The sequence below is a fragment of the Engraulis encrasicolus genome, chromosome 21, assembly GCF_034702125.1.
Source record: "Engraulis encrasicolus isolate BLACKSEA-1 chromosome 21, IST_EnEncr_1.0, whole genome shotgun sequence".
Lineage (NCBI taxonomy): Eukaryota > Metazoa > Chordata > Actinopteri > Clupeiformes > Engraulidae > Engraulis > Engraulis encrasicolus.
In genome coordinates this window covers 13,225,387-13,251,120 of record NC_085877.1, presented here as the reverse complement: position 1 = coordinate 13,251,120, position 25,734 = coordinate 13,225,387, and the positions used below count along the sequence as shown (strand labels likewise).

General features: G+C 46.4%; 1 protein-coding gene across 4 annotated transcripts in view; it reads left to right on the top strand.

Moving 5' to 3' along the window:
- svep1 (sushi, von Willebrand factor type A, EGF and pentraxin domain containing 1) overlaps positions 1 to 25,734 on the top strand; it is a 222,438-nt gene that overhangs the window by 31,114 nt on the left and 165,590 nt on the right. For all 4 annotated transcript variants that reach the window (XM_063186230.1, XM_063186229.1, XM_063186228.1 and 1 more), the window contains exons 2-3: positions 11,859 to 12,114; positions 16,863 to 17,039. In XM_063186230.1, coding sequence (XP_063042300.1) covers positions 11,859 to 12,114; positions 16,863 to 17,039 — 433 coding nt within the window. The remainder of the gene's footprint in view (positions 1 to 11,858; positions 12,115 to 16,862; positions 17,040 to 25,734) is intronic.

Genomic DNA, 25,734 nt, shown 5'->3' with positions numbered 1-25,734 from the left:
TTAAAGCCTTACTTTGCGACTTTTGGTTTGTTTATGTACATGGTTCCCTCAATGGGCCAAGACTAAATATTCAGTGCCGAATGTTCTCTAACGGCGCAGCTATCAAGCAACGGACAAATAAACTGCAAATGTCAAAAGAGTGAAAGTAACCCCCTTTTTCTTACAAAAAAGAATGCTTATTGAAGTAAAAACACAAACATGCATGGAGAGAATGCAACAGAGGCAGGATTCTGATGTTGCTTACAGTCACAGGGTCAGCAATGCGCTGGCTCTGTTTTGACTAAACTGCATGGTGAGCAAGTAATTTCTCCAAACTCGAATCCATTCCTCTGTCCTCTGTCCCTTTTGTCAACTTTTGTCAACTTGTGTCAGTTTTATATAGGAAATGTAGCCTCTTACTGCAGCTGGGGTCGCCAGCGACCCTATTCACTTGCTTACATGTAACTACATCATAACAACATTGCTATGACATTACACAGAGCCATAGTGCTGTGCTAAGGGGTTAATCAACATTCAAACTACAAATGTGATACTGTATATCTAAGCAGAGTGCGATTTGTCGGAAAACCAGAAGGGGGATGTGGTTCAGATTGTAAGCAATATCAATGGAATTACATTGAACTGTGATAAAATTATGTAGAAAAAGTGGCAATATCAAGACCAGAAGGGGGGACAATCCCCCCCATCCCCCCCAACAAATCGCACCCTGCATCTAAGAAATTAAACTGTGGCACTGGCACATGAGGAAATGTGTCAAATGTTTCAAAGTTGGGTTGGCAACAAGTGTTAGTTTTCCAGACAGTTCACATTTATATTTTAAATGTTAGATGAATGTTCAATAGAAAACTGACCTCACTCCAGTCAACAACGAGGACAGGGGACAGAAGAAAGGGATGTGAGCTTGGAGAAATGATGCGCCCCATGTATACAGTACACTGTTAAACATTGCAGCCAGTTAAATGTAAAAAAGTGAGTTGCCCTGCTGCCTTCAGTTTTTAAGTTAACTGGACTTGAGAACGCCTGGAGTTGAGATAACTTACAAACTTACAGCAGCAGGGCAACTTAGCTTTTTACGTTTAACTGGCTTGCAATGTTTTTGCAGTGTAGCTGGCAGCTAGCAATTGTGACCATAGGGGTGGCAGGTCAGCATCAGCCAACTTGCAAGCTTGATTTCTTCCCCACAGACCACGGGGTAGCCAAGAGCATGGCCGTTGACAGCTGTGACTGGGTCCCGGGACAAAAAGTCATCTGAAAGGCTCATTAGAGTCATTTTGGACTCTAAAATACAGTATTGCACAGTGGTGCTTAAAAAATCTTTCATGTCTCTGCTATGAGGCACAGGTCCGCTAAGCCTCTTTGAACTGCTGTGCTGCTTGACACGATAGTAATAACATCAGGCCTGTGTATCCTCATAATGTGCATAATAGAAGTAGTAATTGAAAATACTATATTGCTATAGTACTACTACACTACTACAACATTACACAGACCCTCAAGAAATGCATTATGACTTGGTAACAATGTTCTTTATTTCCCCCTGCGGAATCAATAAAGTCACTACTACAGTCTCTACAGCAAATTTCTAACAGGAGCCTTGTCTGAGTAGATTAAAGAGATACTATGCAACTGTAGAAGATAATGTCCCTCATACTCCATGCTGAAAGGTTGGGTTGGCATGCATGGTGAAGCTCCTTAAATGCTTGCGGGTTTACAGCTTGCAGATGTAGTAGTAGTAGTAGCAAAGGACTGCTTCAAATCATACTCATATGAAGAGACAGCTGCGCCTGACCCGTGCAAGGAAGATTTGAGAAAGTCAATAGAAAAATAACCCAGCTGGGCAGACTAGTTTACTCTACACAGCATGGAGCAGAGGATATACTGTGTAGTATATAGACCTACTGATCGACTATTATTAGCATATTACAGAGGAGCAAGCCTTTTATTTTCTAGAACTTTCTTTTCTGAGAAAACGCTGAGCTGAGTTAGACATTTCACCCTTCAGTTCAAACGCTTAGTCATCCCCTCCACACACACACAAACACAATACATATTCCAGTCTCCATTCATAATCACTCTTTTTTTCTAGAATAATTTTCCATCTCTTTTCTCTTTTTTCGTTATTATTATTATTACTATTATTGCTGAGGTTGGTTTCCTTCCCTGCCCAAAGGCCTCACTTAGACAGGGAGGCTATTAGTTCTGCTGTTTTGGCTCTGGCATGGCCCCCGTTTTTGCATTTTCAGGGCAATGTCCAAAATTTCAAGGATGGGTTACTAAGGAAAAAAAGCAGGCACACACACACACAACCACACACACACACACACACACACACACACACACACACACACACACACACACACACACACACACACACACACACACACACACACACACACACACACACACACACACACACACACGCACACACACACACACGCACACATGTACGCACACACTAGGATACGCATAAGCAAAGTAGACTAAGGAGTGGAGTGAAACAGTGGAAAAAGTCAAGCGGGGGCAACCAACTTCTGAATGTGAAAGTTTTGGCTAAGGACACATCCCCAGAGACAGTGATAGGGATCACAGTTGAACAACACTTTGACAAGAAGGAAAACAGCTCGTTTTATTGCAATCATCTGTGTTGTATTGCACAAGAGAGAGAGGGAGAGAGAGAGAAGAAAGACAAAACATACCAGAACAGCTGTTACTAGGAGACCAATAGCTCAAGTCATTTTCTTTTCCTATTTACTCAGACCTTGTTTCATTTATAACTCATCTAATAAACAAGCCCAGAGGACATAATTACAAAAATAGGACTCGCATATTAGCTTACGTATGAAGGGGCCAGGCAGATAAATGTGTTTCTCATCCATAACAGCCACCGTAAACATTGTTTCTCGGTTTAAGCTTCTAGAGTCTCTCAACGAAGCGGAACACTTTCAACAGTCCGAAAAATGTAAGCAATTCCTCTTGCCCCATTTGAAAAGTAAAAGAAAAAAACAAGATTTCCCTCTTTCAAACAGGCTGTCAGTCTGATTTGATCTCTACCTGTGGAGTGTGGCAGGGGTGGCCGAGTGGAGAACCCCGCAGGTGGTCGGTGTCAGACTTGGAGGCCCGAGCGCTGCGCTGACATGCTGTCACTACAGTGAGGCTACTTACTTGGCCCTTACAGCAGCGAGGTGCTTCCTGCTGGAGAGAGAGCGAACGAGACGCAGAGACAGCGACAGAGAGATGGAGGGAGATACACAGTGAAAAAATTGTACTGTTAATTCAACACTTAGATAGTTTTCAGGGACCAAATACACTCTAGAAAATGTTAAAAGTGTTGGATTATAATGTTTACTGTGTTGAGATGGAGTGAGAGACAGCGAGTAGGAGACTGAGATGGAGGACGAGGGAGGGAGAGAGTATTGGTGAAAATACTCAGGGGCCCTTAACAGCGGTGAGCTGTTTCCTGAGGCAAACGGAGCACGGAGCTCCTGGAAGAGATAGCCATCTCTGCTGTTAAGGAGATAAATGAAGAGAGACAGAGGGAGAGAGAGATGGGGAGAGTGGAAGATGGGGAGAAAGAGCGCGAGAGGGAGGGAGACAGAGAGACTGAGAGAACATGGAAGTCTTGGAAAGGATAGCCATCTCTGCTGTCAGGAGATAAGTCGAGGGAGGCAGATGGGGGGGGGGGTGTCAGACAGACAGAACGAGGGAGCATGGAGCTTCTGGAAAAGATAGCATCTTTGCACCAGAGAGATGGACTGAGAGAGACGCAGAAAGAAAAGGACGATAGAGGGAGTGATACACAGAGAAATGAAAGAAAGAAGGAGAGAGTATTAGTCAAAATACTTAGGGCTCTTCAGGAAAGCCAGCCGTCTCTGGTATGTGCATTTGTGATTCCATGAGCATGCGTGTGTGCGTATATGGTATGATAGAGTGAGCGAGTTAGTGTGTGTGTGTGTGTGTGTGTGTGTGTGTGTGTGTGTGTGTGTGTGTGTGTGTGTGTGTGTGTGTGTGTGTGTGTGTGTGTGTGTGTGTGTGTGTGTGCACGCATGCGTGTGTGTGTGTGTGTGTGTGTGTGTGTGTGTGTGTGTGTGTGTGTGTGTGTGTGTGCATGTATATATGGCACATATTCATGTGTTTTTTTCTATACTTTTTCTGTGTGTGTGTGTGTGTGTGTGTGTGTGTGTGTGTGTGTGTGTGTGTGTGTGTGTGTGTGTGTGTGTGTGTGTGTGTGTGTGTGTGTGTGTGTGTGTGTGTGTGTTTGTCTCTGTCTGTCTGGCTGTGGGCCTGCCTTATGTCTTGTGCTGTGAATGTTGTTGGAGAGATGGCAGTAGAGGGGAGGGGTGAGAGGAAAGGGTGAGAAGAGGGAGAGAAGGAGAGGAGAGGAGGTTGAAAAGAGCGAGAGAAGATAGTGGAGGAGAGGAGTAGATGGTGAGAGGCGGAAGAGGAGGAGGTGAGGAGAGGAGGTAGAGGGTGAGAGGAGGTGAGGAGGAGGAGATGGGGAGAGGAGAGGAGGTAGAGGAGGAGGGAGAGGAAGAGGAGAGGGTGAGGAGGAGATGAGGAGGAGGTGAGGAGAGGAAGAGGAGAGGGTGAGAGGAGGAAGAAGAGAGGGTGAGGAGGAGGTGAGGAGAGGAGGAGAGGAGGAGGAGATGGGGAGAGGAGAGGAGGTAGAGGAGGAGGGAGAGGAAGAGGAGAGGGTGAGGAGGAGGAGATGGATGAGGAGAGATGAGGAGGATGGTGAGGAGAGGAGGTAGAGGAGAGGGTGAGAAGAGGAGGTGGAGGAGGAGGAGAGGAGGTAGAGGAGAGGGTGAGAGGAGGAGGTAGAGGAGGAGGAGAGGAGGTAGAGGATAGAGGAGAGGGTGAGAGGAGGAGGTAGAGGAGGAGGAGAGGAGGTAGAGGATAGAGGAGAGGGTGAGGAGAGGAGGTGGAGGAGTGGGTGAGAGGAGGAGGGTGAGGGGAGCGAGGGCCACTGTGGTGGATTTATGGCCTGGATTGGGCCACTACAAGGAGCTAATCCCAGCACATATGACTTCAGTGGAAACTCTTAGATTGGCCTCGCACTACTTTGCCTGAAAATAGTCCTTGTTTTTGGTGAGAGAGAGAAAGAGAGAGTGAGTCCTTCCATCTGTCTGTCTGCCTGTCTGTGTGTCTGTCTCTGTTTCTATGTCTGTGTGTATGCCCATATGAATATGTCTATTGGAAAATGTCTGCACGTTTCACACATTTTATAATCTGAATTCCATAACACCCTTCACGTAAATGAGAACTTTCCATTAAGTAATATTCATAGCTTTTTGTTTGGTTGAATTTTCTATGCAGGTGCTTGGCAATGGAATCCACCTCACTCATGTGAAAATAATTTAAAAAAATACCGTAGGTCTCCTCTATCTGAACTGCCATCTGCAGATCTGCTTTCTTTTGTCCACTTGCCTCAAGAGGTCTTTGCATGCCTTAGACATCTGACATGGCCATGACAGACTCATATGTTTCCTTGCCCCCCGCCCTCTGCAACATCTTGCTCCCATCCCCATCATGTCACTTTTCAGTCGACAAAAGCCATTTTCCAATCTGACATTAACCCCCCGATGTTTCCTATAATAAAAAAAAACACCCGATGTGCCAAACCGACATGGAAATGAAACCAGCAATTTTTTCCTCAGGAATGAAAAAGTTTTAAAATAATTCCTGCTATGCCATAGCTAGCTACCCAGCTACGTATAGCATACAAGACCCCAATTATCGGACCATGTCTTAACTTTATGACCCACTCGTGTTTTATGCTCCCACCATAGTCCTTGGTGTGATTCATGAGGATTTGACAGGGGCCAAGAAGTGAGCTACAGTAGTCCTATACACGAATAAGAAAACACTCGGTCTCCCTAACGTCCTTGGCAATTACTAGAATGGATGGACATGCTTTCTGGGCGATCGCTAAGCTTTTCTCGGCTTCCAGGGGCGCTAATATGATCCCACGGCTCCCAGAAGGACACTTGATGGACAGCAGATGTAATACACTCGTCAGCTGCCGCTCCCCCATTACACAGTATTCCATATGTGTGGTCCGCACCGCGCTACGCCACTCAGGGCCGCTGACAGCTATGACCGGGCTCAGGACAAACTCATCTGAAAGGGCCCCTCCTCCCAATACATACAAAGTAATGAGGATCCAATTCTGCTTTGGGCAGCCGACCCCTTTGCCCACCCCCCACCCTCTGTTGGCTTCCCTGACTCCACTCTATATGTTTAATGAACGTAGTTATGGTCCAGCACATTTCAAAATATGGTCACGCTATGTTGAAGTTGGAAAGACATTTCACAGCTTTTTCCGCTGTTGATGATGAGTTTGAGAAATTCAAGTGATTTTTTTTGTGATAGACTGACAGACTTTAGTTTTCGGCCTCATTTCATTGTTTGATTTGGATGTGGAAATCCTCCACAGGATAGGGAAACTAGACACGAAAATCTGCATGGAAGATAAAAGTCTGTAACTTCCCGCAGATGTTTCGTAAGCAACATCAACGGTCTCAAGCAGACTCCACAGCCAATCTATAGGGGTCATATAACAGCAACATAGTGGAAAATGCCTGAATAAAAAGCATATGAGAAAGATGAAGATTAAGATTATCAAAAAGTAATCTTATATAAACACCACCCATCAGAAATCCAGTTTAGAATTCATAAAACTGCCACCAAGTGGAAAATACTCAGTTACTTACTTAGACTTACGATATAAAAAGCATCTTTCGAATATCTAGTAACGATCTCAGAGGAGGGATACCAGAAACCCAGTGAGGGCTTTTGTTTTTCTCCTGTGGGTTCCCCTTGTTGTTGTTCTTGTTCTAGCCACTCGAGCCAAGAACTGATATACCCTGTCAAAACAAGCACTCCGACTTCCGAATGGAGAGAGAGAGTTTGCAGAGCGGTTGCGTTGGCCTCGGAATTCTTGTGCCTCCTTGTCTTCCGCAGAATGCCTCTGCAAGAAATATAGCTACAACAGGGAGCAGTCGAGGGCAAACGCCTGGGAATGGAAAGATGGGCAGATTTCCTGCTCTCTCTCTCTCTCCCTCCCTCTCTCTCTCTCTCTCTCTCTCTACCTCACCATCTTTTGTCGGCGTATAGCATCACGTAAATTCTGCAGTTGTGTTGAGAGAAAACTTCCAGCAGACAGCTGTCTGATGCAAGAGGCGATGGAGAAGATTAGTTACGGATTGCCAGGTGTGATGACGAGACGCTCCCTTCAAAGAGTCAGGAGGTCATCCATCCATGTGGTTGAAATAGGGGAGGTCCTTGAATGCACTTTATGAGAGCTGGTTTTTGAAGAAGGCCAGAGAAAGAGAGTCAAATTCCTTACAATTCAGGAGTTGTAGGCTCCTGCCAGGTCGGCTGTCCAAACCTTCTTCTCAATCCCTTAATAGATGTATGTGGTTGAAGTGCTTGAAGCTTTTGGGATAAGATGGCATGGAGAAGTGGTGTTCATATTCCCTCACACGCTCCAGAATCTGCTTCTTCTTTGGGCAGCTTGTGAGAACACACTGCTATGGCCAGAGAGGACTTCAAGCTATGGACTCTACTGCAATCTTCCCTGTTTTGAAGGGGATTATGGCGTGAATGGTTTGTCGTTTTTGGTGAACATTTCTGATTTTCTCAAGTTTGTCAAGCTGTGAGGTGGGGGGGGGGGCTTTTGAGGAAGATATTCAATGGGTCAGGGGGAGTTGTGTGTGTGTGTGTGTGGGGGGGGGGGTGTCTTTTGAGGAGGGTATTCAATGGGTCAGGGGGAGTTGGGGGTAACTGTGAGAGTGCCCCCACTACAAGCCATAGCCATGTTTTCGCCAGCTGCCTGACATGGGGTCTCTGCCTGAAGGATCAGTCATGCTTCTGACAGTATTTCAACACTTTGAGAGCAGGACACCAATTAGAAGAGTGTTGAATTCAACTCTCACAATGTTGAATTAACACTGCAAAATGTACTGTGTCTGTGTATCTCTGTCTGTGTATCTCTGTCTGTACCAGGGGTCTCTGCCTGAAGGATCAGTCATGCCTCTGACATGGATCTTTAGTGGCTACGGCTTTTAAGCTCTGACTCTGAAATCTGGAGTTGTGCCAGCAATGTGCAGCCAGTCAGCCAGTGGTACCATGTGACCCTTGAGAGCAGAGAACATCCAGATGACATGAGATTAATTTAGGAGAGAAGGTCGGTGGTTGCTCTCTAAAACAAAAGACAGTGATTGAAATCAATCAAATGGGACTTTGTGTTATGAAACACATTGTCTGTGTTTGTCTTAGGCACTCTGTCACAAGTCTGGACACACTTACAGTACACACATACTAAATGCACACTCACATACACACACACACACAAACAGTAGCAGGTATTTTTTTTACCCCTTGAAATACTGAAGTGGCACACAGAAAGAATGAGGCTCAGTGCCAGGACTAGTATACAGTTTGATGACTTTCCAGTACTTGAAACGGAAAACTACTTGTGTAAGTAAAGGTGAGCTAGTGTGTGAGAAGGAGAGGGAGTGAAACACTATATGTATAACCTTTAAAGAGTATCTCCTGTTTTTTGCATACCTGTAGTCAGTTGACAGCTACACATGATTTCAGCTAGCACTTTAAGAGGCTGTGTATGGTGCTCTATGTGGGGAGAAGAAGAAATGTTTTTCCTCAGAGCAGCATGTCGTTTAAAAATGCACGTCCAAGTGTGGAGGAACACTGTGGAACATTCCATCATAAAGACGAAAAATATTTCTTGTTTCCATTTATTCCCCTCATTTTTGGACTAATATCCAACCCAACAAAAATACCAACTTTCATGACATGCCTTCCCACAGTTCTGTGGTCAGTCAGTCGCATTAGTAGACACATTAGCACACGAGCTCGCACTAGTACGTACGGACCCCCCAATGTGCCATGCTATGTCTCATCACCACTGCCGCCCCGTGAATGTGCCATGTTCGGTCACTGACGCCACCACTATCACCACAACGCCGGCCCACATACACTACATGGCGATTACCCAAGACTCCTTCAGCTCTGGCGCACTTATGGTCGTCTGGGGAACTGTGCCACAGCGAAAACCCCCGAAAAATCACACCCTCCTCCTCCTTGCTGCTGCTGCTGTTCCCTGGGGGCCCCACTGCGATAGGAGGGGAGAGGAGTGGAGGGTGCAAAGGCCGCAATGACATCACTGCGGTGACAGCCAGCAGGCCCAGGGGACATGGCGAGAGACGGCAGGAGGGGTTGCAGAGGCTTGGTGGGGATGGTGGTGTTGGTGGTGGTGGTGGTGGTGGGGGGGGGGGGGGTTTAGGGAGTGGACGGAAGGGTGTTGGGGAGTGAAGTTTTGTTTTCGTGGGAGCTTTGGGGAGGTGAAGGAGGAGCTCCAGGGCGGTGGCATGGAGTAGCTGGAGCAGGGATTGTGGAGTCTGGGAGGCGAGAGCGGAAAGGGGGGGTAGGTGGAGGGGTGCCGGGGAGTGAAGTTTTGTTTTTGTGGGAGTTTTGTGGAGAGGGGGGGTGGAGTGTGGAATGGAAGGGCAGCAGGAGTGGGTGACAGCTGGGATTGGGCACAGGCGAGAACCGAGGGAGCTGCGGTGCCTGTCCTCTCCTCCTCGCTCTCTTCTCCACTCATCTTTCTCTTCTCCACTCATCTTTCTCTTCTCTCTATTCTCTCCTCTCTCTCCTCTCTATCTTCTTTTCGCCTCTCCTCTCCTCCCTCATTCTTTGTCGTTCTCTGGAGCACGGAGGAACTGCATGGCCTTTTCTCCTTGGGCTCAGGGGCCCTGTAATTACGTCTCTCCGTGCGAGGGTGCAGGATAGAACCCCAGAGAACGAAACAAGAAGAAGGGGGAGGAAAAGACGGAAGGGAAGGAGGAAAGAGGGAGTGAAAAAAGAAAAATAGGAGGAGATAAAACGTAAAAAGGTTTGAAGGGCAGCCAATTAGGCTTTAAAGAAGAAAGACTTTGAGCGTTCTCCAAACCTCCACCTCATCCATCTCGTAGCGAAAACACACACTTTTCATGCTCTCACTATCTTTATAGCATGCTCCACACCCTTTCTTTTACACGTCTTTGTCTCACCATCGTCTTTGTCTCACCATCTTGTTCTCATAACTCCTCTCCTAACTCCTTTGTTTCTTTTATTACGTAGTATCTGAGTCCCCCCTAACCCCCCCCCCCCCCCAAATGTTCTCACTTTTGTCTTTTGACGTTTGTCTTTCTAGTCCTCCCATTTGTGCACCTGTCAATCATCCTCGCCATGGCTTTTAACGATAAACACCTGATCAAGCCAAGAGAGAGGCTGCCTTGAGCGGATGTAAAAGGGAATGTGTTTTAAAATAAAGACGTTTTAGTCTCTCCCGCTTTTAGCAGCTGTAACTGTAATTACGCGCGATGAGTCGTAAACTTCGGGGCTAAATGCCGGGTTTGGGATGGGAAGCTTGTTTTCTTGAAGGCACGGTCTTGTCTGCGTTTGAGAGGGTTATGTTCAGCTGTTCCCAGTAGTTGTTTTACTCTTTCGCTCTCTCTCTCTCTCTCGCTCTCTCTCTTGCTCTCTCTCTCTCTCTCTCTCTCTCTCTCTCTCTCTCTCTCTCTCTCTCTCTCTCTCTCTCTCTCTCTCTCTCTCTCTCTGTCTGTTTTTTTCTTTTCTTTCTGGCTGCAGAATCCCTGACAGGATATGTCCATACTATTTAGTGGCATTTCTCTTCCTGGTTTGATTTATTTTTTCTTACATCTGATGATTAACTTCCTTTATTTGATAGTGACAGTGAAGAGATGGCAGGAAGTGTTTGGGAGAGAGAGATAGGGGAGGGGAGGATTGGGAAATGACCTGGAGCCGGAATCGAACCTGGGTCCCTGGCGAGCAGTACACTGCCCTAGATCAGGGGTTCCCAAACTTTTTTCCCTGCGCACCCCCTTGTACATTTGAAAGTGGTTCACGCACCCCCTGAGCGAATATTTTGGTGTGCTGATGGCCGCGCAAGTATGGATTCACTGCTCATTCACTGCACACTACACACAGCCGTTTTTGGGGAATCCTCTTTTCCAATAGTCTTGGAATTAAACTACACTTCAGATGGACCCTTCCAGCATATAATGCGCCATGCTATTAAAAACTACTTAATTTTTATTAATGCTAGATAAAAACTCATATATCCACCATTGCTCTATTCAGCTCGCGCACCCCCTTATGGCAGGCCGCGCACCCCCAGGGGTGCACGCACCCCAGTTTGGGAAACCCTGCCCTAGATGTTTGAGCCATAGCCCAGGCCTTCCTGGTTTGATTTCAACCATCATCTGATATACAGCAGACACAGACAAAGCATTTCCCAAGAACATGCAGAGCACCAAAGAATGAAACTGAATCAGTTGTCTGAACGTCTGCACAGACTGTCAACCACTGAGAATGTCTTTTAATTGCGACCAACAGCTAGAGGACTTACTTGATGTTGGGCAGATGTACATACCGTAGTTGTCGTTCTCTTTCTACTTGTGATTAAAATTCAATTCCTTCGTCTGTCTAGTGCATGTGAAGAATTACCAATTGTATTCATTCATTCATTTTCACTGCTTCCCTTCCTATAGCAGCAAATATATTACAAAACTCCAGACACATTTTTACCAAGGTTGTCTCCCTCTTCACATCAGTGCTTCACAGCATTGCCCATGGTTATTGCAAAATGCATACAATCGTTCTTCTTCTTCTTCTCTTTGTAGTGACATTAAATCCTATCATCTGCTAATTCCTCACATGTGCAGTACTAGACAGACAAAGCAGTGCCGTCCGTGGTTGTTGAAAAAGGCACATATCCATACTCTTGTTGTTATCTCTGACATTAAGTCCTTTCGTGCCTTCTCTTCCTATCACAGCAAATCCTGCAGAACTCGCGCCGCAACGCCTCCAAGGTCATCTTCCTAATCACGGACGGCTACTCCAATGGTGGTGACCCGAGGCCCGTGGCGGCGGCACTGCGTTCGGGCGGCGTGGAGATCTTCACGCTGGGCATCTGGCAGGGCAACATCCGCGAGCTGCACGACATGGCCTCGCACCCCAAGGATCAGCACTGCTACCTCGTCCACAACTTCGCAGAGTTCGATGCTCTGGCACGTCGCGCTCTACACGAAGGTGAGAACAGACAGCATATTTGCGTAGCATTTTATTTTAATGTTTCTTTTTTATGTGTTTTTTATATGTATTGACTTGATATTATATACACTTTTACACCTAACAGGCTACTGTACCCTAACCATAACCCTAACCTTAAAGTAAAGTGCATAATGCTATATGTTATTACATACTTTGTTAAATTGTATCTAATTAACTTAACAGAGACAATAGCCCCTTAATGCGTGTTGGTCCACCAGTGGAGCGCTGTAATAGCCATTTTATAACAGGGGTCGTGCCTCAGTGGGTTAAAGTGGAAGTTGGCAACTTTGTAGTCATATAACCTTTACCTGTCACCTTGGATTCTGAAAGTAGTACATGCCCATTCTCTAGCTCCCTCCAAATCCTTTAGTATTGTTTACAAAATGTCAGCGCTCCCTGGGTTAATCAATCAGGTTCAGGTGTGTGGATAGCTGCCTGTCAATCAGAGTATATGTGCATGACTTTGGCAGCAGTTTTGAGGATGTGGACAGGACAGGAAGTTGAATACTTTTTTCTAGGAATTTTTCCGCATTTGGCAGCAACATATTTAGCTGTTTTCAATTTTCGATAATTCATGTAGAACTTCCAAAATCCCAGAATCAGGAGTTAACATATGACAACAGAAAAATTTACCAACGGCCTCCTTAAAATAAAGTGTAACCACTTTTCTTTGGTAAATGGTTCTAACTCCGCAGGAAAACAGCCCCTGGTAGTTTGACAAAGATAGAAGTTTGTAGTCAGGAATGGTTTAATCCCTTCTCACAAAGGTACTCTTCATTTTCTTTTCTTGAAAGATTTTTTGGGGCTTTAACACCTTTATAATTCAGATAGGACAGTGAGAGAGAGAAGAGTAGAGTAGCATTTATTGATCCCAGGGGGAAATATGGTGAAATATGAGAGAAATATGGAGAAAGATGGTGAAGGATTGATTGATTGAAATGATCTTGGGCCGGAATCGAGCCCTGGATCCTGTGGTAATGGCACAGTGCACTAGCCCACTGAGCCAGGTTTCCCCCACTCTTCATTTTTGCTCAAAATTGTCTCGTACATTTTTGGGGTTTAACGATGTTACACTCATGGGAGGACACTTCACTTCAGGAAAAAAAATCTCAATACAATATGAGTGCTGTTGTTGTTGCAAGCTCAAGTCATGGGTGACTGAAGAAGAACAGTGCACTGTATATCAAATATCTCTGTGGGCTCGTCTCAGCTGTAAAACATATAAACACAAAACCGCAGTCTATGTTGTAAAACACACACACACATACATCTCTCTCTCTCTCTCTCTCTCTCTCTCTCTCACACACACACACACACACACACCATAGTGTTTCTCCATAGTGGTTGGGAGGAGCCAATCAAGAGAGCTATAGAGTTGCCTCATTGACCATTTACTGCAGGTCTGCGGTTTCGAGGGCACTCTGATCTTAAATTGCCTGTAGCCCATCCATCTTACCACCGTGGCCATTCCCTCCCTCCCGAGCTACACCCATCACGTTACCACTGCTGCTGCCACTATCAGATGTCATCATTCTTCTTTTTTTTTAATCTTTCTTTTTTTTGGGGTCTCTTTCGACTTTTTATTTGATAGGACAGTGTGAGAGGTGGACAGGAAGCAAATTGGGAGAGAGACAGAGGGGTTGGCGAAGGACCCGGGCCGGGAATTGAACCCGGGTCAGCCGCATGGCAGGCGAGTGCTCTACCGGTTGGCCACGGCAGTGCCAGATGTCCTCATTTTTCACGGGGATAGTCATCCTCAAATCAACATCATGTGTACCCTTAACAATAAATACAAGAAAGATCAGAGTTTGCAACTCGGGATGGATCCTCCCTCGTTTTCCGGTCTTTTTTCATTAGATGGTGAAGGGAGGTCGAACCTTTGCTGTCTATACTTCTCTCAAATATCCACAAAAAATATCACCCACCCTGAACAAAATACCTCCAAAGCTGTTGAGGACTGGAGAGATACTAGATCCTTCTTTCCCCCATCCCCCTTCACAAGCCACGAGGGGAGACACGAGACAGTCTGGTGGACAGCCTGGTACCGTCCCAACACACTGCTCCCTTGGGGCTGCCCCCTTGCATGGGTGAGGCATACAGTAAATGCAATTTCATTGTGTGCAGTGAGCACTTCTACTGTGAAGCGCAGCATCACAATAACAATGGGAGTTTCCCAGGTGGGCTTTCACAAATGGTGCTGGGCGACTTTATGCTTGTTGGAGGGAGGCATATGTGGGAGACCTATCGGTTTCTGCCGTGCGTTGAAAGGTAGCCACTCTCCAAGCCGTCTCTATGATTCATACCATTAACAAAATGCATCCACAGTAGATAAGGACTTACAACTTAGGCATAGATCCCACATGCTCCCTCTTCATCAGTCAGGTCTGCAGGGGAGAGCGTCTGGCCTGAGGTGAGGGTTGTTGAGAGGGGAGGCTTGTGGGGTGAGTCCTGTCAACTCCTTCTGTGTTTCGGAGAGGCTCTCCAAGCATCTTCCATCATTTGTAACGTTAACAAAATACATCCATCGCAGATAAGGACTAGATCAGTTATTACTGTGATCCCATTACTCCCCCACCCCCTGCTGCTTTAGACAGTGCAGCGGACACCGTCTGGCCTGAGGCTCGGAGGCCTGTGGGCTTGTGTGTGTGTGTGTGTGTGTGTGTGTGTGTGTGTGTGTGTGTGTGTGTGTGTGTGTGTGTGTGTGTGTGTGTGTGTGTGTGTGTGTGTGTGTGTGTGTGTGTGTGTGTGTGGGGGGGGGGGGTTGCTGGCAGGGGTAAGCTTGTGGGGGAGCCTCTATCAGTCCATGCCGTGTGTCGGAGGAGAGATAGCCGCTCTCCAAGCCGCCTCAGAGTGCTGCCAGACCCAGAGCCCCCAGGCCTCCGAGCCTGCAGCCATGTGTGCACACATCTGGGGGCCGTCATCACAACACAAAGAAACAAAAAGGGGAAACGCAGGCGCACGCCTGAGCCAGCACGCCCCCCCTGCCTGCTGCCACCCTCATGCTTCACCCCTCTCTATCTCTATAACAACCCAACGCACGCGCACACACACACAGCACACACACACACACACACACACACACACACACACACACACACACACACACACACACACACACACACACACACACACACACACACACACACACACACACACACACACACACACACACACACACACACACACACACACACACACACACACACACACACACACTGTACAACGCTGTTGTTTTGTGGCCAGGCAGACAGGCTTATCCAGGGTAGCTTGCACAAATGCTTTTTTTCCTCTCCCTTTTTCCCTTTTCTTTCTTTCTTCTTCCAGATCTCCAAAACCTTATGAAACCCAGAGATTCTTGATGGATTGAGTTGCATGTTCGTTACTCAAGCTCAAAATCAGTTTTATCTCATTTACTTCCCAGTCAAGCCACTTGCAAAACATTGCACTGATCATGTACTGTATGGTAGTTTACTTTTGCCATTACTGTATTGCGTGTTGGTGCAACACAATATGTTGAATTCATGACCTTTGGCTTTGAGATTCAAATAACGTGGGGTGCAGTGAAGCCATTTAAATCAGTGAAATATGTTGCTGGAATACACATGCAGTGTTTCCAAAATTCAGTTGTTGCACCTGTAAGTTGCAAACATAAGCCTGTTAAATGGCTACAGTACCTTGGAGACACCAAATGTATTTCTTCCTGACTGTATGAAACAACCCCCAGTCATACAAACAGACACGCACGCCACGCTCGCATGCACACATGTACGCATGCACACAAACAACCTTAAATGATCTCAAAGGGAAATGACTCTTGTAGACTTAAATCCAAATGAAGCATAATAATAAAGCATAATAATGAATCCCAATCCTCCTGTTCTCTCCTCATGTTCTCCACAGACTTGGCCACCGAATAGTACATTGTTCAAGCAGCTGTAAATAACAAAATGTCTCCTCATCCTTGTTATTATCTTTTTGAATATTTGTTTTTGGGATTGTACACCTTTGCTATTCAGGAAGGACAGTCAGAGTGAGACAGGAATTGGGAAAAAGTAAATAGGTGGTTAGACGACTGGGGAAGGATCGGGCATTGACCTCAGGTTGGAAACGAACCCAGGTCCTCTGTATAATGGTATGTAGGGCTAATAACTTGTAGATGTTAATCTTACTAGCTAAATTCACACTCACTAATGGGTCAAAGTGGCTAGTAAGTTTTACATTCTACCTTTCAAACTAAATTTTCAACAGCATTTGGCTGGTTTGCGGGTGTTAATTTAGAGCCTTGATGGTGCGGCATCTTAGCCAAGTGAACCACGGTGCCCCCATCCTCCTCCTCCTCCTTCATCATCATCATCATCATTATCGTCAGGGCTAGACAAAGCCCCCCCCCGGCTCAATACGTGCCAAGAAATGGGTACCCGAATCTGAGCCGCCACTCACCTTGTGCCCAGAAGAGCAGACCCCTTGGCACCCCCTTGTCGGCTTCTCTGATTATCTTCCTCATCCTCATATGCCCTTATCATGTCCTCTACAGACTTGCCCACATCCAAGAGGACTCGTCATACAAACACACACACACACACACACACACACACACACACACACACACACACACACACACACACACACACACACACACACACACACACACACACACACACACACACACACACACACACACACACACTCTCTCTATCTTAATAAAATGATCCTCATGTCCTCCACAGACTTGCCCACAGGAGGCTACATCCAGGAGGACCTGTCCCACTGCTCCTCCCTGTGCGAGGCCGGCCAGGACTGCTGCGACCTGATGGCCAGCTGCAGGTGCGGCACTCACACGGGCCAGTACGACTGCGTCTGCGAGAAGGGACACTACGGCAAGGGCCTGCAGCACGAGTGCACAGGTGAGCCGAACCCTTTGCAGACACTGCTACTGTAAATACATTCATTAAGTCATACAATGTCATTTGTTTGTCACATGAGTATATTTGAAGGCTTTATTTGCAAAACGGTGTATCTCCATTTTATAGAATGTTGGGGAATTGACATTTTTGTATTGAGCATTCCATTGAAATGCATTGCATAATGCATTTTATATAGCTTAAAAAAGTATGTTCTCAAAATATTTGAATGGTAAGAATTCACACATGGGTGACCTCTGAACAGTCGTTTCCAATAATAAAATGCAAAAGTCAAAAAATGGAGATACACCGTTTTGCAAATAAACCCTTCATTTGTTACATGTGTTGTTGATGTGTGTATTGTAATGTGTCCAATGTGGGCCCTGAGCCTGTAATAAAGTTTATATATAACACAACACTTCACCTCAATACAGCACTTCAACACAGGTAAGTGTACCAGTAAAGCGCTCTTGGGCAAACACTAGTAAATTACGTGTTAATTACGTCTAAGGTTTAATTTGTTACATGAGTTAAGTATGAGTTAAATATGTTTAGCATTAGCGTTCATGTAAGGGTGCTCCGAAAAACTTGGTGTTAAGTGTTTATCAGCTCCAACACTGTTAACTATTGTTAATGAAATCACACAATGTAACTTCTTACATGGTCCAGTACAACTGCATCTACGAGAAGGGAGCCTTCAACATGAGTGTACACTAGAGGTAAAGGCCTTTGAAACGCTTTAATTTTTGTAATGTTAGTATTCATACACATATGCACTGGAAAGATACACAATCTGTTTTCAGATGTTAACAGTCCAGTAGCATGTATTTGTTCCAGCTATTAACTAAATTAGCTGGTTCCAATCGAGTCTTTGCTAGAGGACTAAATTATTCAAATAGCCCATTTTCCTGTGCACAGTGCAGAGGTTAGAACAATATGCTAGTACTTTGTTGCTTGTGAATCAGCATAGCAATGATACTAGCGTACAAGCATACCCAACAGCGTCTTAGGGAGTCCGAGAACATCTGTTAAATGCAGGCCCACCCGGGTCAAAGACTTCCTGCACTGTTATGAAACAACACCCTGCTTTACACTAACTACAGTGGTCATGTAGCGTGGCAGACTTCTCCAAAAGGGCTCAACCAGGATTAGCATTATGATGTCAAATTGAATCCACAGCTTTGTGTGTTCCACTGTGTATATGTATGCACTACACTACACTGATGAAACAGATGGTTGGGTGAAAGCTGATATTGGCCTTTCCTCTGGAAACGGGCGCTAGCGCCAAAATATAAATAAAGGAAATAATTGCTTCGTCCCCACTTCACCCTCGCTAGGGGGTTTATGCCGAGGTCATTTAGAAAGCAAACAAAGGGAACTAATTAAGGCAGGATACCGTAGACATGTTGGATGGCGGGGCCGTGTCAGTGTTTCGCCACTGATGATGGTGTTTGTGTATGCTAAGCCCCGGACAACTCTCGCTAAACTGCCCTTTTCCCTCCCTAAACACACACACAAGACAGGCGAATGCCAAAACCCCTCTCGGTGTACTGCATAAACAGTCCGGGTCTGTATCGCACATTCGCAGGGGCCTGCCTTGGCCTACAGAGAAATCATCTCAGACGCAGAAGAAAGATTTTCATGTCGTTTGGACTAATAAAGCTTCTTGGCATGTTAGGGATTGTGGTTTTCATTACAGCAATTTCTCTCCAACGAGTGGTGCTGGGGTCTCTCACAAGCACTACGAAACCAAAGACATGCTGGTCCTTGTCCAAAGGTGGAAATGGTAGCAACACCACCCCACTTCCCTACCCCAGGTCGGTTTCTAACTCAGAGAGATGGTTGGGGCTTTGGGGGTAAGTAGTTGGCCTGTATAAAGATTGGTTTAGGGCGCTTGGGGGTTGTTTTTGGGGAATAGGACTGGGGGAGAGAAGAGCAGTCATGGAAATGGTAGCCCACTCAGTCATTTTGTAAGTCCAAGGTGGTTGGAGCTTTGGGAGGGAAGTGGTTGGCCTGTGGAGGATTTGGTTGGGGGCATATGGGGGGTTGTTAGGGCATAGGACTGGGGGAGAGAAGAATGGCCGTGGTCTGGATAACCCTTAAAGCAACCACCCCACTTGATCTGTAACTCCAAGGATGGTTGGGGCTTTGTTGTGGGGGTGGGTGTTATGGTTGGCCTGTAGAGAGGTTTGGTGGTGTTGGGGGGTGTTGGGCCATAGGACCCAAGAGCTGTCGTGGCCTGGATAACCCTTAAAATAAAACAACCCCCTGGCAGCCCGTCTTCAGAATAGGTCCAACAGAGCCAAACAGGAACCCGATAACAGTTGCTGGTGCGAGGAGACAGTCGCACAAACGACATCGCCCGCCGACATGGCTGCCAGATAATTAATCGTGTGGGCTTTTTTAGACGCTATTGTGGGCCAATGTGGTTATTGGACGGCAGACGCATGAAACGAGGCAAACAAACAAATGGAGACAGACTCCGAGCAGGAGGGGGACTCGCAGCAGTCACGCACCACTTCCTTATCTATTAACGGGAAGGGGTTTAGAATTGGGTTCAGATGTCAGACAGCCACCAATACATTCGCAACTGTCTACTTAGGAGGCAAAGGGATCAGTAAAATCAATCATTAGTTAGGCTTGTATTCACAAATATTCGCCAAAAAGGTCTTAGGACCTGGATTGCCCATGATATTACTTATATACACATTATATGGCTTTCAAATTTCAAAATACTGAGAGATTAGGCATGCATTGGGTTAAAATGTGAACCCTACTACTCTAAATTGTTATCATTAACGGGGAAGAGGTTTAGCGAGTTAGAGAGACAGTAACTCAGTGGCAGCATTGTGACTGATGTCAATGGTTTTGCGATTCCCAATGTTACCGACATCCTGCCTTTATTTGTGACAGACTGTCTTCTTCCTCTGTGGTGGAAGTGGCTTTTGAGACCGGGAGACAGTAAATGCTTCCTAAAATCACGATCAGATGTGCGGTGGCCGGGGCAGCCAGTCGTCGCGGTAGGAATTACAGCAGCGCAACTGGCTACTTAGCAAAAGAGAGTAGACACAAGGCCTCAGGGCTGTTGGCTACTTGTTCGAAAAAGGAAACGAAAGCTGGAAGAGCGAGAGTTTAACTGAGAAGCTTTCTAATCTGGCCATCTGGGTACGTTCAGGAATATTCGACTCTCGGGGTGCTATGGCGCGGCATGCTAATACACAATGTACGTACAGTACCATATAGAGGCAACATTGCCCGTGGGGACCCGGTTTTGAGGCCAGCCGAGGTCATATCCTGACCTTTCCCCTTTCTCTCTCTCTTACTACACTTTCCTGTCTCTCTTCACTGTCCCATTTGAATATAAGCAAAAGCACATGAAAAAAAATCACCTCTGCTGTGCCACCATAGCTCGATGCTACACATCAGCACGGTTGACAAACGCGGTTCAGGTGGTGTTGGGAGCAATTCTGGATTTACTGTAATACATGTGCAGCTCTGGAAAAGTGGGGTTTTGCTGTTTACACATTCTGACGATGTGAAAATATACAGTCGCTGTGCAATGGAAAGGTCATGGTCCAGTCCTGCATGAAAGAGAGAGAGCTAGAGAGAGAGAGAGAGAAAGAGAAGGTGAGAGATATTTGAAGTCAGACACTTTGTTCAGTGAACGTTCTCTACATGCAACAGACCACATGCAAAAAAACAAACAAACGTCAACTTGCCATGTCAGCAAAGTGTTTTCATTCACCCGAAAGGAGAGACAGAGCGAGAGAGAGAGACAGACAGAGAGAGAGACAGGGACAGACAGAGAATGAAAAAGAGAGAGAGCTGTTCATTTACCTCTAGATCCCCCTTTACCAGGTCACTCAGTGGCTACGTGATGATTCTCTGCGTGCTTAGCTTCACTGGGTTCGTTTGGTAGCCTGGAGTGTGTACTCTATGCACATACACACACACACGCATACATTCCCAAAAAAAGGAAGAGAGGAGGAAAATCACAAGCTCCCTGGTAGACGACAACAACATCTCAGCCAAATGCGGCTGCTGGCTATCGGGCGCACAGAGCAGGATATGTGGATAGTATTCGAAAGGAGGTAGAGAGGGTGGGTGTCGGGATGTTGGTGGGGTGGGGCGCTGGGGGGGGTGGGGGGGGTGGGGGTGGCGGGGGTTGTACCTCCTGTTTGCCCCCGTGCCCTTTCTGGGTATAATCGGCATGAAAGTGATTGAGAAGCTCCTGGTCTGTGTTAGCGACGTGTGTTCTGTTTATTTGCATGTCAGGTCGGTCTGTGCGCTACCGCATTGTGTTCTGTGTGTCAGCTCACTTGGGAGAGAAAGTGAGGGGGCTACTAAGGGAGTGCGTGGGGTTGGTGGGGTTAAGGATTGGTTAAAATAAGAGACAGGAAGAGTTGTTATTGGCTGGAAGTCATTGCTCTGCGGTTCAATCGCAGTGTCCCTCAAGTCAAAACAGAGGTTCCGCAACGCATCACCACTGGTACATTGTAGTGCATTTGTTCGCATATCGGTCAGCAGGGCCACTGACAGCTTTGGCTGGGCCCGGGACAAAGTCATCTGAAATAGCCCCACCACCATCAAATACTGTACAGTGTACATACAATGTAATGAGAACCCAAATCTGCACCCCCTTGCCCCACTCCCTGGGCCTGGGACAACTGACACCTTTGACCGCCCCTGCCGGCTTGCCTGTGGGTCAGTGTCACCTCTGTGAGTTGCACTGTCGGTCAGCCGTGATGCAGGCCAGCTGGGCCGCTAAGCACAGGCTTTGGAGTAAGGTCAAAGGTGACCAATGAACTGCAAGTGTGTTGGGGGGTGTTGTGGGATGTTATGGGGCCGACTGACTGTAAATATTTGCTCTCACCCGAATGCCCCAGATTCCACACGGAAAACTTTTAGACAGACGTAAATCTTGGCCGCATATTAAAAAAACACGACAGCGGGAATCTGGGAAATATTGGTGAAGACAGGGAGACTGACGAGAAGTTTTGGGAGTGGAGTTTTGGTGGGGTTGAGTGAGTGGTGGGTGGTGTGTTTGGGAGTTTTGGGTATCCCAATACCATGTGTTTTTCATCTCACCTCCCCCCCTTTCACCCACTCGCCCTGCAGCGAGCCTACCACTCCACTCTTCCTGCCGTTAACCTCGCTTTGAGACCCCCCATCTGGTCCCCATGCATGTCTTCGTCTTGAGGACATATGTACTCTGAGCGCAGTAAGGCATGACAAAGAAGCGCTCCATCACCCCGACACTGTAATCCATTACCAACAACTTCAGAGACAACACGGTCCAGCAAGAGAGGGAGGGACACGCCTCAGTGGTTTTTAAGGCAGCTGATCCAAAAACATGCAGAGAGAGAGAGAGACAGAGAGAGAGTGAGCAGAGAGAGAGAGAGAGACAAGAGCGAAAGAGTGAGAACAGCCAATGTTTTCCATATCCCTGGGTCTTGTCCTCATCAATTACGCACAAAGACTCTCACTCCCCATTGTTCCTCTGCATGAAAGGCCTGTTGCCACATCCAGGGCCTGTTCGGACCCTGTCGGATATGCCCCTTGATCTTGATCTTGTGCGGATTTATAAAGTAAGCTGGGCCGTGGTCCGGTTCCTATTGCGCACAGCCAGGATGAAGTCATGCTAGTGTGCAATGAGGGATACAGCACTGCAGTGGCCTGCTGAGAACGTTTACGCTCACAATCACAAAAAAAGGAGAGAGACCGTTTTCGGGCCAAACAGGGCTGAGATGTTATACAAGTGTGCTATTATTCTCAAATCAGCACCGTTGGTACTCTTTTTCTGTTGTTTTGGGTCCGGGTGATGTCTGTTAGCTTGTATGCTATAAACTATGACGCTGGTTTAGACGAGCGGCACCATTTTTTCCCCCTGCAAGTTAACAAGGGCATGGAATCATACAAAAACATTCACTCGCAGGATTTATGATGACACTGGTGTCTGTAAAATTGTCAACCTTCTGGACAAGTCATCTACAAGTTTATTTAATCCCCTGAGACCGCGCTGTCTATTGGTCAGGCTTTGGCACAGCTGCTAGTCAGTGTAGGTGCCAAACAACGTGTTTATATAATTTCTGCTGACATCGAGTCGCCATTGTAACTGTGGCTAAGCAGTCATGTACTGTAACCACTTGCCGCTGACAGCTTTGGCCGGGCCTGGGACAAAGTCATCTGAAAGGCACCTTGCTCCAGGGACTGTAAACAAGACCCTGTAAATAAATGTAAGCCACTTTGGATAAAAGTGTCAGTAATGTAACAATGCTTTGTCTAGCTTCAAGTCTTTGAATTTGTGTGAATTGTTGGGGTAAGCTTAGCCTAGCGACTACACGCTTGTGTTGTAGTTAAGCTGCTTGACCACCAAATGTTGGTTCCACCCACAAGCTTCAGCTTTGACAATGGTGCAACCCCAGACCATTCATTTGATGTTATAGTCTGGTCTGCTATACCCATTCTCTGTGGACAGAGTTGCGAGGAACAGGTGTGTGTGTGTGTGTGTGTGTGTGTGTGTGTGTGTGTGTGTGTGTGTGTGTGTGTGTGTGTGTGTGTGTGTGTGTGTGTCTGTGTCTGTGTCTGTGTCTGTGTCTGTGTCTGTGTGTCTGTGTGTCTCTTTTGGCACACAATAATTTCTTGTCTGAGATAGGGTCAAATGAAGAAAGAATATTGTTGCCCTCAGGATGTACTGAAAGACCTTAGACCTTTCTGTATTTTAGTGCACAAACCTGCTGTACCTTCACTTTTGACATTAAAAAAACACCTGTGGTCCAGCAAGGAGATGTTTTGGAGCTTTTCACTGGAGAACTTCAGACACCTTAACCAGTTTCTTTAGGAGCCTTTGAACACATAACAGCATATGACCGCGATTGTCGAAAAGTCACAGGCACAGCAACACAGAGAAATATTTTACAGAGCGCTGCCGCAGTGACCATAAAACTTTGCTAAGTAATGGCTTTAAAATAAGAAAAACGTAACGTTTTGTAGGTCAGGGATGCTGTGTAATCCAGTAAACTGTTAGTTGTTTGTCATAAATAGCCTGGTTTGCGTACGAGAGGAGTGTGTGTCAGGGACTGTAAACTGGGCATAATTACGGCTCTTTGGCAGGTGGGTGTGACAAAACGAGCTCTCGTTAAATGAGTCGCCAGCGTCAAGCTGAACTTTGCAGTATCATTAACACCCTCTTTTTACCCCCCCCACCCCACCCCATCTCTTTCTCTCTCTCAAACTCGGTCTTCCTCTTTTACACTACTTCCCTCCTTCCTTTTCCTCATCTGGCTCCCTCAAGCTACGTCTCTCTCTCTCTCTCTCTCTCTCTCTCTCTCTCTCTCTCGCTCTCTCTCTCTCTCTCTCTCTCTCTCTCTCTCTCTCTCTCTCTCTCTCTCTCTCTCTCTCTCTCTCTCTCTCTCATACTGTATCTACACTGCCTCCCTGGAACTAACCCCCACCTCCTCCGTAGCCTCTTCACCCTAATGACCTCCTTCGTGCCTCCTTTCCTGTCTCTCTCTTTCCTTTCTTTCCCTCACATCCATCCCCCACTCCCTCCTCTTTCTCCTCCTTAGCCTAATGACCTCCTTCTCTCATCCTTCCCCCTCTCTCTTTCTTTCTTCCTTCCTTCCTCCTACCCCCCTCTCCACTTTCGCCCTTCATTACTTGCTCCCTCACATCTACCCACCCCTTCTAGTAACCCCTTCCTCCTCCTCCTCCTCCTCCTCCTCTTCTTCTTCCTCCTTCATCCTCTGCCTTACATGTAGCTCCTGGTCTTCACCAGTTGTTGGGTCGTAAAAATCATGGACTTAGAGTTACAGTGCAGCCAGAGCTATAAAACAACTGGCCTTGATGCCGGCCGGATACACACACCTCCATCCCCCATCCTCCTCATCCTCATTAAACCTGCCCTGATTTAGATCCTGAGCCGGAGGTCTTCTGAGGAGGTCCTCCTACTAACCGGCGGATTGTGGGTACCTCCTCCCGACGCCAAAAAATGGGTCACTGAATCATTCTGAATGGGTCACAGCAGGGGGTCATGTTTCTTCAAGACCTATTGTAGTAAAATATGTGAACAGTGCTTTATTGCACTGTATAGTATATTTTTGTAAATGTAAAAGACTACAAGGCTCTCGTACCTCCAGCCTGGAAGGAAGCAGGGAGTCCTCGACAAACGGATAGGGAAAACCTGTCAAGCGCATACTGTGCAGCTTTAATGCGAGCAGGAAAGTTTCATTTGGCTGTCAAGAAGGAATGCCACTGGTAGACTCATTCAATCTTCCAGTTTTGAATTTATAATTCTCAAAGGTAATAGAGAAAAAAAATACAAGGAGGTCATGCTGTGTATTATAGGTGCTTTTTAGTGCTGCTTCCTTACACTCAATTGACGGCCATGTTTGGCCAGCACTCCTGGAAAAACAGAAATAGATGGAGTGCAGCCTGCCGCTATACTCTTATGTATTTGAACTCTTGAAGGTAAAAATGTTTAGATAAAATACCCTAGCTATACTGCTGAGAAAGACATTACCTTGTTTTTATTCATGGGGTTATAGCTTCTGGACATTGTATTTTCAGACTGAATGTAGGACACAATCTGTCTGGTGCCACTAACCCATAATGTCAAGGGGTTAAGGAAATAGTAGAAATTGTTCCCTATAAAGACTCACTAAGTATAGTAAAACAAAGTATTATATTTTTAGTGCAC